This window comes from Rhinolophus sinicus, linkage group LG06, assembly GCF_036562045.2.
Source record: "Rhinolophus sinicus isolate RSC01 linkage group LG06, ASM3656204v1, whole genome shotgun sequence".
In the NCBI taxonomy this organism is placed as follows: Eukaryota; Metazoa; Chordata; class Mammalia; order Chiroptera; family Rhinolophidae; genus Rhinolophus; species Rhinolophus sinicus.
In genome coordinates this window covers 120,859,676-120,876,409 of record NC_133756.1, presented here as the reverse complement: position 1 = coordinate 120,876,409, position 16,734 = coordinate 120,859,676, and the positions used below count along the sequence as shown (strand labels likewise).

The following is a 16,734-nucleotide window of genomic DNA, read 5'->3' as shown; positions in this document are numbered from 1 at the left end:
CTAGTCAGACAGTGATCACACCTTGAAACCGTCTCTCCTCCACAGTGAGGCCTTTGGGACGTGACTAGGTCATGAGGTCAGGGCCCTCATAATTGGGATTTGTGCCCTTATAAAGAGGCCCCACGGAGCTCTCTAGTCCCTTTTACCATATGACGACACAGCAAAAAGATGGCTGTCTATGAACCAGGAAGCTCTCACCAGACATAAAACCTGCTGGTGCCATAATCCTGGACTTCCCACCCTCCAGAAATGTGAGAAATAAATGTTTGTTGTTTATAAGCCACCTAGTCTATGGTATTTTGTTATAGCAGCCCAAACAGACTAAGACATAGACATCATGGGAATACCAGAAGAAGAAGAGAGAAACAAGAAATATTTAAAACAATAATGACTGAAAATTTCCCCTATTAATTTCAAGCACCAAACCACAAATTCAGGAAGCTCAGAAAATACCAAGCAGGATAAATGCCAAGCAAAACAGCAACAACAAAAATAACCAAAACTCCACCTAGGCCTATCATTTTTCAAACTATAGAAAATTAAAGATAAAAAAAGATCCTGAAAAAAGCCGGAGGAGAAAATACCTTACTTCTAGAAGTGCTAAGATAAGGATACATTTAACTTCTCCTCAGAAACTGTGTAAGCAAGAAGAGAATGGAATGAAATGTTTAAAGTCTTAAAAGGAAAAAAACCTAGTAGCCTAGAATTCTTTACCCTGTGAAATTAATAATCCTTTAAAAGAAATGGAGAAATAAAGACCAACAAAAATTGGGGAAATTTTTTGCTAGTAGACCACCAGCCTTGCAAGAAATGTTAAAATAAGTTCTTTAGAGAGAAGGAAAATGATAGAAGTAAGAAACTCAGATCTACGTAAAGGAAGAGTATTGGAGAAGGAATAAGTGAAGGTAGAATAAAAACATGTATTTTACTTATTCTTTTTTATGAATGATTGTAAATTTTATTGTATTTTAAATTTGAGTTTCGGGGCTGGCCTGGTAGCTTAGGTGGTTGGAGCACTGTGTTCCTAATGCTGAGGTCACTGGTTCGATTCCCACATGGGCCATGTATCACTGGCCCATGTGGGAATCAAACCAGTGAGCTGCGCCCTCTACAGTGAGCTGCACCCTCTACAGCTAAGATTGTGAACAACAGCTCTCCCTGGAGCTGAGCTGCTTTGAGCAGCCAGAGGTTGCCTTGAGCTGCCGTGGGCTATTGTATGCTGCTGTGGGCTATACCATGTGCTGCCTGGAGCAGCCGGTGGCCAGCTTGAGTGGCCAGTAGCCGTTGTGAGCAAGAGCTTCTGTGAGATGCTGTGAGTGCTGACTGCCTCAGCTGGGCGGAGTGCAAGGCTCATAATACCAACAGCATGGGCCAGGGAACTGTGTCCTACACAACTAGACTGAGAAACAGCATCTTGAACCGGAGTGGGAGGGGGAAGCAGAAGAAGGGGTAAAAAAGACAGAGATTGGGGGCGGCTAGATGGCTCAGTTGGTTAGAGTGCGAGCTCTGAACAACAAGCTGGTTGTTTCCCACATGCGCCAGTGAGCTGCGCTCTCCACAACTAGGTTAAAGACAACAAGCTGCCACTGAGGTTCCAGAGGGTTCGACCAGATGGCTCAGTTGGTTAGAGCACGAACTCGCAACAACAAGGTTGCTGGTTCAATTCCCACATGGGATGCTGGGCTGCGCCCCCTGCAACTAAAGATTGAAAACGGCGACTGGACTTGGAGCTGAGCTGCGCCCTCCACAATTAGATTGAAGGACAACGACTTGGAGCTGATGGACCCTATAGAAACACACTGTCCCCCAATATTCCCCAATAAAATTAAAAAAAAAAAAGACATTGTTACAGTGGATGAACATTGTTATATTGTCTATAAGAAACCTATTTGAAATAAAAGGACACATCTACGAGTAGATTAAAAGTAAATGAATGGAGAAAGATATACTGTGCTAATATTAGAGAAATATATACCAGGCAATATTAATCAAAAGAAAGCAGGAGTAACTATATTAATTTCAGACATAGCAGACTTCAGAGCAAGGGAAATTATTAGCAATCCAGAGGAGCATTATGTAATGATTAAGGAGTCAGTTCTCCAAGAAGACATAACAGTCCTTAATGTGTACTCGTATGTGCCTACCTATTGGTGTCAAAATACGAGGCGTAAACTGATAGAACTGCAACTACTATAGTTGGAGAGTTCAACACTCTTGTGTCAGAAATGGACAGATCCAACTTACAGAAAATCAGTAAGGACATAGCTGAACTTAATAACACCATCAATTATCTGAATATAATGGACATCTATAGACTACTTTATCCAACAACAGAATAGACATTCTTCTCAAATTCACATGGAACATTCACCAAGATAGACTACACGTGGTCTATAACACACACTTTAACAAATTTAAAATAATAGAAATCATATATTGCCTGCTCTCAGAGCATAATGTAATTAAACTAGAAATCAATAACAGAAAGATAGCTGGAAAATCCACAAATACTTAGAGATTAAAGAACACATTTCTAAATAACACATGAATCAAAAAAAAATTTCAGGAGAAATTTAAATATATTTGACCTAAATGAAAATGAAAGCACAACTTACCAAAATTTGTGGAATGCAGCAAAAGCAGTGCTTAGAGGGAAATTTATAGTATTAAATGCATATATTAAAAAGACAAAAGATCTAAAATCAATCATCTAAGCTTCCATCTTCAGAAACTTGAAAAGGAGCAAATTAAGCAGAAGAAAAATAATAAAAATTAAAGCAGAAATCAGTGAAATTGAAAACAGGAAATCAGTAGAGAAAATCAACAAAATCAGGAGCTGGCTCTTTGAAAACAGTAATAAAATTGGTCAGCCTGTAGCTAGTCTAAGGAAAGAGGAGAGAGGACACAAATTACTAATATCAGAAATGAAAGGGGACATGACTACAGGTCCCATGGACATTAAAAGGATAATAAAGGAATGCTATGAACAACTCTATGGCCACAAATTTGATATCCTAGATGAAATGGATGTTCCATGTTCATGTATGGGAAGACTCAATTTTGTGAAGATGTCAGTTCTTCCTAACTTGATCTGTAGATCCAATGAAAACTAAAAAATCCCAGCAAATTATTTTGTGGACATCGACAAACTGAATCTAAAGGTCATATGGAGAGGCAAAAGACCCAGAATAGCCAATAGAGTATTGAGAGAGGACCAGAGGTGGAGGACTGACACTTACCTGACTTCAAGATGTACTGTAAGTTACAGCAATTAAGTTACTGTGTGGTATTGGTGAAAGAATAGGCAAATAGAATTAGTGGAACAGAATAGAGAGCCCAGAGACAGACCTACATAAATATACGTATTCAGCTGATCTTTGACAGGGAGCAAAGGCAATGCAATGGAGCATAGAGAGTCCTTTCAACAAATGGTGCTGGAACAGCCAGACATCCACATGCAACAACATGAATCTAGACACGGACTTTATAACATTTACAAAAAGTAACTTAAAATAGACCACAAACCTAAATCGGATCACAGATGCAAAACTCCTAGAAGATAATGGAGAAAATCTAGGTGACCCTGGGTTTGGTGATGACTTTTTAGATACAACACCAAAGGCATGATCCATGAAAGAAAGAATTGATAAGCTAGACTTAATTAAAATTAAAGATTTTTGCTCTGCAAAAACAGTCAAGAGAATGAAAAGACAAGCCTCAGACTGGGGGAAAATATTTGCAAAAGACCTATCTGATAAAGGACTGTTATCCAAAATATACAAAGAACTCTTAAAACTCAAGAAAACAAACAGTCTGATTAAAAAGTGGGCTAAAGATCTTAACATACAGTTCACCAAAGAAGATATACAGATGGCAAATAAGCTTCGGAAAAGATGCTCCACATTGTATGTCATCAGGGAAATGGAAATTAAACAGCAATGAGACTACTACACACCCATTAGAATGGTCGAAGTCCAGAACACTGACAGCACCAAATGCTGGTGAGCATGCGGAGCAACAGGAACTCTCATTTATTGCTGGTGGGAATGCAAAATAATACAGCCACTTTGGAAAACAGTTTGGCAGTTTCTTACAAAACTAAGCATACACTTAACATACAGTCCAGTAATTGTACTTCTTAATATTTCCCCAGAGGAGTTGAAAACTTATGTCCATACAAAGTCCTGCACACAGATGTTTATCGTGTAGCTTTATTTATAATTGGCAAACCTTGGAAGCAACCAAGGTGTCATTCAGTAGGTGAATGGGTAAATAAATTGGTATACCCAGGCAATGAAATATTCACTAGTCACAGGAAATGAGCTAGCAAGCCATGAAAAGACATGGAGGAATCTTAAATGCATATTTCTCAGTGAAAGAAGCCAATGAGAAAAGCTACATGCTGTATGAGTTCAACTATATGACATTCTGGGAAAGGCAAAACTATGAAGTTAGTACAAAGACCAGTGATTGATAGGGGTTAGGGGAGATGGAGGGATAAATAAACAGAGCACAGAAAATTTTTAGGGCAGTAAAAACTACTGTGTGATAACTGTAATGATGGTTGCATATCATTATACATTTGTCCAAACCCATAGAATGCGCAACATCAATGGTGAGCTCAAAGTAAACTTTGGATTTGTGTGGTAATGGTGTGTCAGTGTAGGTTTATCAGTTGGAACAAATGTACCACTCTGGTGGGGGAATGTTGATTATAGGGGAGACAGTGCATATTTGGGGGCAGGGCGCATATGGGAAATCTCTTTCTACTCAGTTTTGCTGTGAACCTACAACTGCTCCAAAAAGTCTATTTTTAAAAAATGGACAAAGGATATGAATAAACTTTTCTCCAAAGATATATAAATGGCTAACAAGCATATGAAAAGGTGCTCAACATCATTATCCATCAGGGAAATAAAATCAAAATCACATTGAGATACCATCTTACACCTACTATGATGCTTTTATCAAAAAGAGTAATAAGTGTTGTCAAGGATATGGAGAAGCTAGAACACTCTTACAGTCCTGGTGGGAATGTAAAATGGTGCAGCTGCTATGGAAGATATTTTGGCAGTTCCCCAAAAGGTGAAGGATAGAGTTGCCACATGACCCAGCAGTTCCATTCCTGAACATATACTTAAGAGAAATGAAAACATGACTACACAAAAACTTGTAGATGAATGTTCAAAACAGCATTATTTGTAATAGCCAAAAAGTATAAACAACGCAAATGTCCATCAACTGATGAATGGAAACATAAAATGTGGTAAAGCTAATACAATGCTGATATTTGTCAATAATAAAGAATGAACTACAATACATGCTACAGCATGATGGACATTGATAACATTCTGCTAAATGAAAGAAGCCAATCGCAAAAGACCACATATTGTGTGATCCCATTTATATGAAATGTCTAGAATAGGCAAATCTACAGATAGAGATGGAAAGTGAATTAGTGGTTCCTTGAACTGGGGGACGATGAAACGTGACTGCGATGTGGTTTCTTTTACGGATGGTGAAAAGTTCTAAGCTTACATAGCGGTGATGGTGGCACAATTCTGTGAATATACTCAAAGGCACTGAATTGTACACTTTAGATGGGTGAATTTTATGATATGTGAATTAGATCTCAGTAAGGCTGTGACTAAAAGGAAAAATCAGATGCGTAGAGGTGTATGGCCATAGGGAAACTTGTGGATGTGAGTGCTGGGATGCAATAGCAATGCTTCTCAAACTTGAATGTGCGTACAAATTACCTGGGATCTTATTAAATGCAGATTCTGGTTCAGGAGGCCTGGGATGGATTCTGAGATTCCCTGTGTCTTCATAAGCTCTTTGGTTGCTGCTGCTGCTATGCTGTAGACCATGCTTAGCAAGGCAGGTGTTTCTGTAGTGAATGGGGTCTGTCTAAAGACCTTCCTGGAACCAGGAGGATTTGGCCGGCATTTTGCCAGGAGGCAGAATGTGGTTTGGTGGAAGAGGGGCGTACGGGTCAAAGTAACCAACCTGTGTAAAGACTCAGAGACCAGACAGTAGCCAGTATTTGTGTGGAACAGTAGGCTTGTTTGTAGGGTTACTCTGGTGGGTCCCTGAGTCTTTTGCACCTGAGAAAATATAACAGTCAACCTCTGATCATTTTCCATTTTTGTGAAACTTTCTTTTGCGCTCTGCCTGAAAATTTTGATTTAACTTCTTAAATCTGGACTTAGGCATGACTAGCGGCCTTGTTAGATCCTAGGAGGGGAGCGATTGGTTGGCAGGAAAACATTCTGTGTGTGGGTCTTAGAAGTTGGATATGGACTCATCAATCAGTAACCTTGCCCTGAGAGCCGACCTAATTAGCTACCTGAGCTCTGGACAGGGCACCTTCAGACTGGCTTACTGCTTGGCCCCCGGTGAAAAACCTCATTAGTGAGGGAGCAAATAAAGATGTGTTTCCAGATGGTACCGGTTAAGTGTAGCTGTAGTTTACATCTTTCCTTGTTTTTCCACTTGAGCTAGAAACCTGGTTTGGATGTATTAGTTTTGATCCACAGTTGGAAACCCGCGAATTTGGAGGGCTGACTTAAGTCATATGACTCCGTGAGGGTGGGCACCCCTCATGTCCCACATTGTTCAAGGGTCAGTTGTGACTTAAATAATCTTTTGGTTCAGGAGGCAAATATGAAAGCTACATCAGTCTTTTCCTTTTAGCATTTGTACTACTCCGTGAAGTGGTATATGGTCCTCTAAGCCCCAGGGCTAGTGTCAGCCTTAGTGCTTGCCCTTCTAAGCTCTTTTCCCTGAGGCTCTGAAGCATTCCTGTCCTGTGCTTCCCCAGCCTCTCCTAGTACTTTATAAAATACTCCACTCTCCCAGGAGGAAAGGCAGTAAAATCACTTGGTCACCTTGAATGCACTTACTCTCACAGCCCCACCGTGTAGTCAGAAGCCTTACTCTTCCAGATGGAGAAACTGAGGCATAGATAATAGCGTGCTTAACCCCTATCTCATGGAGAAGCACCCCATGCCAGGCCAAGTTCTCTGGATCTTCCTGGTTTTTCTTTCAATGGGCTCTAACCAACTAAGCCATCTGTCTGCCCCAGTTATTGTCATTTTATTGTTTCCTGATTGTTTTTGTAGTGATTTGTTCCTTATTCTCTTGTTCTCTTGTTTATAGCAATCTATTTTAAGTTGATGGTCACTTAAGTTTGAACACATTCTAAAATCACTACAGTTTTTACCCAACCCATCCACAATTATGTTTGTCATCGTTTACTTCTTTTGTGTTTATATGTATCCCTTAATTGTTGTAATTACACATGATCTTCCTACTTTTGTTTTTTAACCTTTGTACTAGCTTTATAGTTGGTTGATTCACTGCTTTTATTATGTGTTTGCCTTTGACAGTGAGAATTTTTTCTTTTCTATATTGTTTTATTCATATTTTTTCTCTTCCTTGTTTTAAAATAAATTTTATTGGGGAATATTGGAGGACAGTGTGTTTTTCCAGGATCCATCAGCTCTAAGTAGTTGTCCTTTAATCTAGTTGTGGAGGGTGCAGCTCAGCTCCAAGTCTAGTTGCCGTTTGCAATCTTTAGTTTCAGGGGGCACAGCCCACCATCCCATGAGGGAATTAAACCAGCATCCTTGTTGAAAGCTCACGCTCTAACCAACTGAGCCATCTGGCCGCCCCTCTGGAAGCTCAGCGGCAGCTCATTGTCTTCAGTCTAGTTGTGGAGGGCACAGCTCACTGGCGCATGTGGGAATCGAACCAGCAACCCTGTTCAGAGCTTGCGCTCTAACCAACCTGAGCCATTCGGCTGCCCTGATCTTTTCTTCTTAAAGAAGACCCTTTAACATTTCTTGTAATACTGGTTTAGCAATGGTGAACTCTTTTAGTTTTTCTTGTCTGGGAAACTCTCTCTCTCCTTCAATTCTGAATGATAGCCTTGCTGGGTAGAGTAATCTTGGTTGTGGGTCCTTGCTTTTCATCACTTTGAATATTTTGCACAAATCCCTCTGGCCTGAGAAGTTTCTGGTGAGAAATCAGCTGACAGTCTTATGGGAGCTCCCCTGTTCATAACTAAACGACTTTTCTCTTGCTATTTTTAGGATTCTCTCTTTGTCTTTAACCTTTGGCATTTTAATTATGATGTGTCTTGGTGTGGGTCTCTTTGGGTTCATCTTGTTTGGGACTCTCTGCACTTCCTGGACTTGTATGTATATTTCCTTCACCAGGTAAGGGAAGTTTTTGGTTATTATTTCTTCAAATAGGTTCTCGGTCCCTTGTTCTCTCTTTTCTCCTTGTGGTTACTCCTGTGATGTGAATGTTGTTACACTTGATGTTGTCCCAGAGATCCCTTAAACTATCCTTTTTTTTTTTCTTTTAATTTTTTTCTTTTTGCTGTTCTAATTGGGTATTTTCCATTACCATGTTATCCATATTGCTGATTTGATCATATGCTTCCTCTAATCTGCTGTTGATTCCATCTAATGTATTCTTCGCTTAAGTTATTCTTTATTTCTCACCAGTTCTTTTTGTTTTCTGTCTCCATTTTTATGTTTCCCATCTCTTTGTTGAAGTTCTCACTGAGTTCATCTACTCTGCCCCTAAGTTCATTGAGGATTCTTGTAACCATTGTTTTGATATCTGCATCTGGTAGATAGCTTGTCTCCATTTTGTTTAGTTCTTCTGGAGTTTTGTCCTGTTCTTTCAGGTGGGACATCTTTCTTTGTTTCGTCATTTTGGCTGTCTCCCTCTGTGTTTTTTTTTTCTGCGTATTAGGTAGATCTGCTTCATATCCCAATCTTGGCAGAGTGGCCTTATGTAATAGATATCCTATGGGGCCCCATGGTGTAGTTTCCCTGGTCACTGAGCTGGGTGCTCTGGGGGTATTCACTGTGTGGGTTACATATGCTCCTGTTATAGTTAAGCGTTGATTGCTGTTGGTCTATTGGGTGGGATTGTTCCTCAGGCTAACTGGTTGTGAGGAATGGCTGTGACTACAGCAGATGAGCTGTTGTGCTGGGGCAACTCCATGGAGCAGGAGTCACTTTAGCGGGGCTGTGGTGCCTTCTGAGTCCACCCTTTGGGTGTGTCATTTGTGGAGCTGGTTGGGTGGTGCTCTAGTGTGGTCTGAAGCTGGTCATCGAGTGTATTGGTTCTGGGTCCTCTTGGGAGGGACTCTGGTGCAGGCCCAGGTTAGTCGTTGGCCGTGCCCAGCCCAGGGCCACCTGGTAGGAGCTAAAAGTGATCTTCAGTTGGTTGCTGCCTGTGCTGGGCTTCAAGGCACCTGGGAGAGGCTAGGCTGCAAACTGAGGCTGGCTGCCTGTAGTGCTGGGCTTGGAGCCGCTTAACAAGAAGTATTGGGCACACCAAAGCCAGCTGCAGCTTTTTGGGGCCTTGTGGACCTTTGAAAGATTTTTAGAAGAGTCTGCAGTGCTAGCTGAGGAGGGCTGCTTGTGTGGAGGAGCTGCTGGAAGAGATTTGGGACAGGCTTGTGAGTTGGGTGGAGTAGGTGTCTCGGAATCACCAGGTTGAGGTGAATGGTGTTAGCCAAATGAATGAGGAGTTTGGATTGGCACCTGCCTGCTGCCCGGGTAAGGGGAGGACTCAAGAAAGAAACAATGGCATCTGCCAGCATTTCTGTCTAGGAGAGAGCTGCCCTAACCCATGCCCCTCTAGCCATTGCCCTGAAGCTAATCAGTTCAGCTCCACATGTCCCTGGTGCTTTTTGAACTGCTGCCCCAGTGCTGGAGCTCAGAGTGAGTGAGTTTGTGTGAGTGAATCTGTGTGTGGTCCCTTTAAGACTTATAGCACTTAGGTTTCCAGCAACCTTTCCATCTCGCTCAACTACAATCCCTGTTTGGTTTCACAGCCAAATATGAGAATTTCTCTTCCCGGCACTGGAGTCCTGGGCTGGGGAACCTGATATGGGTCTAGAACCCCTCACTCTTCAGGGGGGACCTCAGCAGTGAAGATATCACTCTCATTTCTTAAGTGCCACAGCATGGGTGTGGGACCTGTTAATTCTGCATCTCTACCTTTCCTACCAGTCTCAATGTGGCTTCTTCTTTATATCCTTAGTTATAGGAATTGTGTTCAACTAGTCGTTGGGTGGTTCTCAATGATGTTTGTTCTATAATTTAGTTGTACCTTTGATGTGGTCATGGGAGGAGGTGAGCACAGCATTTACCTACTCCACCTTCTTGACCAGAAGTCTTTCCCCTCCTAATTCTTAATTGCCAGACTGTGGGTGTGGGTCCTGCCTGTTCCACGTCTCCGCCCCTTCTAACAGTCTCAAGTGGCTTCGTTATATCCTTAGGTACAGGACTTCTGTTAAATGACTCATCAGGTGGTTCTCAATGATGGTTGTTCTATAATTTAGTTATAATTTTGATGTAGTCTTGGGAGGAGGTGAGCACAGCATTTGCCAAGTCCTCCATCATGACTGGAAGTCCTTGATGCTGCTTTTCTAACAAGCACCCAGATGATGCTGGTACTAATCTTTGGGCCACACTTTGAGTGTCAAAATCCATGCTGGAGGAGAGCAGAATGCCAAATTCACTAAGCTATGTGATCTGGGAAGACTTCTCTAGGGAAGGTGAAATTGTAGCCGGGTTCTCAAAGGATAAGTTCAATTTGGATAGGAAAAAAGAGAAGCAAGGGCATTACATGCAGAAGGAAGAATATGCAAAGACCCAGAGACAGGAATGAGTCCCATGTGTTTGGGAACAGTGAACTGACTGGCTTGGCAAGATGTAGGTACAAGATGGAAAAGAAGAAGAGTTTTGATAGGTAGCATGAAAGTTGGTTCTTAATTGTCTGATCAGGTATCACCCAGATGGGCCTTTCCATTTCTTGCATCCACTTGTCCCCTCTCAGAGGGGACTTCTGTCCTTCTAGGGAGATGAAGGCCTGAGTCAGGACACCTGAATAAGTTCTGGGAGGCAATATGTGAAGTAGGAAAAGGGAGGAGTGTGGTTGACTTCATTACCCTAATTGTCTTTGTGAAGCCTTGGGACTTCCTCCCTCTCTCATTCCCTCACTCACTCCTCCCTCCCTCTCTCCCATTCTTCCCTTTCCTCCTTCCCTTCTTCCCTCCGTCCTTTTTCCCCCTGAAGTTATAAGGCAGTGGGAAACAGCCTTGAACATCATAAGTACTAAAGGAGTATTTGCTGATTGACTGAGTGATTCTGAGGCCTTGTCTCTCTTCTCTTAAATCAAGGAACGTTTTCAGCTCAGGTCCATATAAGAATGTATTGCATGACTTAGGTACTGAGACTTGGATATGCTTCTGTGTTGCTGCAAGGAAGTAGAATACTAAACTCAAAGAGTTTAGTATTATTCTGGAGCAGTGGTTTTCAACTGGGGGCAATTTTTGTGCCCCAGGGGACATTTGACAATGTCTGTTGACATTTTGGTTGTTGCATCTTTTGGGATGCTACTAGCATCTACTGGGTAGAGGCCAGGGAGATGCTAAATATCCTACAATTTACAGATACCTCCTCTCCCTGCCACAACAAGGAATTAACCAGCCCAACGTATCACCAGTGCCAAGGTTGAGAAACCCTGCTCTAAAAGAACAAGGCTAACAAATAGAAACAGAACTTTGATGTTGGAAGGCCATACTGCTAGTTAAAGCAGGGCAAGGACTGAATCCTGGTTTACCGAGTATAATGCTCTGCCTGCTGCCATTTAGAATCAAATGCATTATATGACAATACTTTATCTAGTTTCACCCCCACTAATTCTGACTCACACTTTTTGCTCTAGCCATACTCAATTGTTTGTATGGTTTGCAACGTCATTTCTTCATATTCATGTTAGTCCCTTTGCCTGGAACATATTTCTCTCATTTCCTCATCTGCATAATATTTCACATCTACTCCAGGAACTCTTCACTAATCTGTAACACCCAGGTTGGATTAGAAGCCACTTCTTTATTCTTCCATAGATAGTCTTTAGCATCTAATAATGAAATTTTCTGTTTTTATGTCTGTCGTCCTTAGAAGTTAGATTCACTCTTCTATCCTCACTGCCTAGCACAAAACAATGTCAGTCATAGACACGAGCCAAGTAAGTGATTAGAGAAGGGAGAGATCAGTAGGGCGTAGAGTGCTGGGGAAGGTTTCATAGAGATGGTGACACTTGAAGCTTCCTGTAATACCTTGAAGATATTGATAACTCTGTGAGTACCTTCTGTTGGGCAGGGACAGTTCTAAGACAGTAATGGATTTTTTCTGGTGGTGTCTTTCTACAGGTTGATATGTCACACCTTACCCCAGAGGAGCAATGGAGGTAAGTGTGATAGTATGGGCCCCTTAGGTGGGAACTGGATATTAATACAACTACTAGAGTTGTGTATCTACCCCTTTTGCTTCCTTGTCTGTGGGAGGCAGTGACTCATGACCAGTAGGATAGGGCTTTTGGGATTATTTTCCAGTACCTGGGTAGTTTCCTCAGTCCTAGGGAGTAAGTACCGTGTTTCCCTGAAAATAAGACTTAGCTAGACCATCAGCTCTAATGCGTCTTTTAGAACAAAAATTAATATAAGACCTTATTTTAATATAATATAAGACCGGGTCTTATATAAGACCGGATATAATATAATACAATATATATAATATAATATAATATAATATAATATAATATAATATAATATAATATAATATAATATGTATAATACAATATGTATAATATAATACAATTACAATACAAAGACAATACAATACCGGGTCTTATATTAATTTTTGTTCCAAAAGACACATTGGAGCCGATGGTCCGGCTAGGTCTTATTTTCGGGGAAACACGGTAGGTAATTGCACATAACCATTCACCTGGGTTTGAATACTAGTTCTGCCATTTTCTAGCTGTGTGATCTTGGGCAAGTTACTTAACTTCTCACTGCCTTAGTTTTCTCCGTTTGTAAAAGGAGGATCAAAACAGTACGTATACCTCACAGAGTTGTGAGGACTAATGTATGTGAAATGCTTAGCACAGTGCCTAGCGTGTAGTAAGCTGCCCGTGTCACCGGCTCTGAAGGCGACTCTTGTCATTACTGTCATCGTCGTTATCCGTAAAACAGGGCAGAGGGCTCTGACTGAGAAAATGGCAGATGTGTTTCTGATCTCAACTTGCTACTAACCTGCCATGTAACCAGAGTAGTCAACAAATATCGATCGTATTGTCTTCATTTCTCATCAGTAAAAGAGTTTCAGAGTGCTTGTCCCCACAAACTTCACAAGATGGCTGACCAGTGAGCCAAATCCATAAAATTTAATAGTGAGAAAAAACCTTTTAGATTAAAACTATAGATTATAAAAATATAGAATGGCAAAGATATTAATGCATACAACAAGCCCAGCGAGGTTTGAGATGATTTTAAGCTTAATATGCACCAGTTGTGTACCTCAGTTACCAAAATATTCCAAATAATTTGGAAGATGTTTATAGAAATATACTATCTGCCTTAAGGGAAGTGACAGTGCCATTGTGCTCTGCTTCACTGAGGCCACACTGATTATGTTGTAAATGCTGCATATTAGGAAGATCTTTAGCTAGATAATGTCTAGAAGAAGGCAACCGGGATTAATGGTCTCCAAATTGTGTTATATGAATAGTGTTTAAAAGATCTAGGACTAAAAGGGTCAGGAAAATGGTGATGGGAACAGGATAGTTTTTTTGTTTGTTTTAAATCAGATCATGAGAAATCTTTGAAGGAACAGCACTGGGAAAGAGGAGTGGATATGTCCTTTGTTCTTTCTTCCAGAGTATAGGATTAGGTCCAATGGATTGAAACTGTGGGAAGGTAGAATTTATCTCTTTATCAGAAACATCTTTAATAATTATGGTATATTGAGAGAGAGTGAACCTCCGGCCCCTTAAAGCATTGGAATTTTATTCCTTCATAAGCACATCGGAGTACCTACTATGTGCCAGACATTTCTGGTTCTAGGTTAGATTACCTTAAGAGGCATATGTTCTCAGCCACTGGAAGTATTCAAACAAAGGATTTCAAAAATAATTTTTGCATTTGGTGGACACTTGAACTATATGACTTCTCTGGTCTTTTCTAGATCCTTTCTTTCATTTCTTGTGCCCATCCATTCAGTCATATACTGTCTGAAAGAAATGTATCCCTTGTTATCTTTATAACTCCCCACAGTCCTTAGGTTTTTAAAGTGTTTTTCACCCTTTTAGTTTAGCTTATTCTCACAACAACCATATGAAACAGGCAGAAAAGATAGGGACTACTTTTGACAGATGAAGAAATTGTGATGTAGAGATAGATGTGTATTTTCTTGGCCAAATCCACAAAAGTGTGTCTGAATCTTAAAGTTTCTGACTCCTAACCCTATTATCTTTTTGTCAGATTCTTTCAGCCAGGATAGTGTTTTATGTAAAATGAACCCTTCGGTGCTGTGGCTGGCTGGCTCATGGACATTTGGTTGCCCCTCCCAGCTTTTCGTTATGAAAAATTTCAAACATACAGAAAAGATGAAAGAAATGTACAGTGAATAACCTTACACTCACCACCCAGATTCTACAATTAACTTTTTGCTATATTTGCTTTATCATTTATCTATTCGTAATTTATCCCACTGGGTTCTTGCCTTTGGGAATTCCATGAAGATACCATTTATGTTGTCCTTTCCCTCCCTCCCTAATACCACCATATATGGAATATTTTTTATAAAAGCTCCTGACTATGGGATACATTTGTAGTTAGTTTTTGTCTTACTCCTTCCTCATTCTTCTCCCTTGGCTGACTCTGACCCAGAGTGGTCGGAGTAACTATTCTCTGTTCTTAGAGGAAGGCTTTGTTGGTATTGGCCAAAGGAATCGCTTGCTGCCAATCCTCAGGGCAAGAGAATGCCAGCCTTAGGTTAAATAAGAGTTTCCAGTTGTACACTCCTTGAGTCCCCAAGGAGGCTTTTTACCTGTAGGTGCTGATGGTGAAGTCATTCTTGAATTAGGATAAATTCAAAGCAGTCTAGAGTTTTCAGGCTGTAACTTGTCTTCAGGATCCCTGGTACTGACAGAGAGGTTAGGACAAATAAAGCAAATCTTTAAGCCTGGAAATAGCACACATTTGCAATGTTATTCCTTTATTGGTATCATAAATATCATTGACTAAGAATGTGAGACTTTATGGCTATAATCTTCTCTTTGGGTTACTTTCTTCTTCCAGTGACAGATTGAAATAGGACTGAAATGGGCAGTGTCACAGGCTTCTCCTGGGATCTCTTTCCTGCTACAAGAAAGATGTCAGCTGTATCTGTCATTGGGGGTGGGCAGCAGACCACCCACTTTTAACCCCAATAGATGAGCTTGGTGCCTGGGGCCTGTAGAGCCCCTGTTCTATCCCAAAATGCTTGTCTTCTAGGGCATGTGTATTTCTAGCGACTGATTTGCACAATACCCTGCAGCTGCAAAGCATGAGTGTGTTCTGAACTATGGACTGATAGGATATCCCTGGAAAGCACTGGCCCTTTATCACCACACCATCCCTGACCTGGCTTACCCCATTTGTTTGGCTTTCAGGGTCGAGCATGCACGCATGCACGCCAAGCACCGGGGCCATGAAGCCATGCACGCTGAAATGGTCCTCATCCTCATCGCTACCTTGGTGGTGGCCCAGCTGCTCCTGGTGCAGTGGAAGCAGAGGCATCCCCGCTCCTACAATGTAAGCCATTTTGACTCTTTCTTCTTGTCTGCCAGAGATCCAATCAAGAGACCCTTCCTAAGAATTCTAGGATCCACCCTAACCCAGGCTCCAAGTAGGTAGAGAATGGGCAATAATAATGAACTTTATGCATGAATGGTGAATAGTGTATGGTGGGTGTATGTTTAAGGTGCAAGTGATTCAGAAAACAGGGCTAGAACCTGAAACTATTTTTATGGTCAGAAAAGATAGGTCCTTCCTTTTAAACATTTTGGCACATATTCATGAAGAAGGTATGCAGTAGGAACTATTCAAATAGAGGGAGAAGTGATCACTTGACTGGGAAGACCAAGCCTTCAATAAATCTTACAGGTAGTGTTTAGGTTTTTTTAAGTTTTTTTATTAAAGGCAATAATGGAGGAAATAAGGAACAAAAACAAAACATACAGAGAACATATTGCTAAATGGCAGAAGTAAATCCTTCCTTACCAGTAATTACTTTAAATGTAAACAGAGTAAATCTTATTAAAGGCAGAGATTGGTAGATTGGATTAAAAACCCACGATCCATTATGTTGTCTATAAGAGACACACTAATTATAAAGACACACAGAGATTGAAAGTGGAAAGATGGAAAAGGATATTCCATGTATGCCAACAAATTGGATAACCTAAAAGAAATGGATAAATTCCTAGAAACGTAAACAATCTCCTGAGACTGAATCATGAAGAAACAAAATCTGAATACACTGATTATTAATAAGGAGACTGAATCAGTAATCAAGTCTCTCACCAAACAGCAGTCTAGGACCAGATAGTTTAACTGGTGAATTCTACCAAACATTCAAAGAATATTTTAATAGCTGTCCTTCTCAAACTCTTAAAAAAAAACTGAAGAGAAGGGAATGTTCCCAAACTATTTTCTGAGGCCAGCATTACTGTGACAGCAAAGCCAGATAAGGACATTATGAAAAAGAAAACTACAGGCCATCATCATTGATGAACATAGATGCTGAAATCCTCAGCAAAATATTAGCACATAAAATTCAACAATACATTAAAAAGATCATACATCATGATCAG

The 16,734-nt window shown here is 40.7% G+C and overlaps 1 protein-coding gene across 2 annotated transcripts in view; it reads left to right on the top strand.

Moving 5' to 3' along the window:
* The window catches only part of RNF121 (ring finger protein 121), a 74,311-nt gene that overhangs the window by 19,867 nt on the left and 37,710 nt on the right, over positions 1-16,734 (top strand). Inside the window, exons 2-3 of one of the 2 annotated variants that reach the window (XM_019744313.2) lie at positions 12,248-12,285; positions 15,532-15,673. In XM_019744313.2, coding sequence (XP_019599872.1) covers positions 12,248-12,285; positions 15,532-15,673 — 180 coding nt within the window. Of the gene's footprint in view, positions 1-12,247; positions 12,286-15,531; positions 15,768-16,734 lie in introns of both variants that reach the window. The other variant, XM_074335832.1, reaches the window with a different exon arrangement.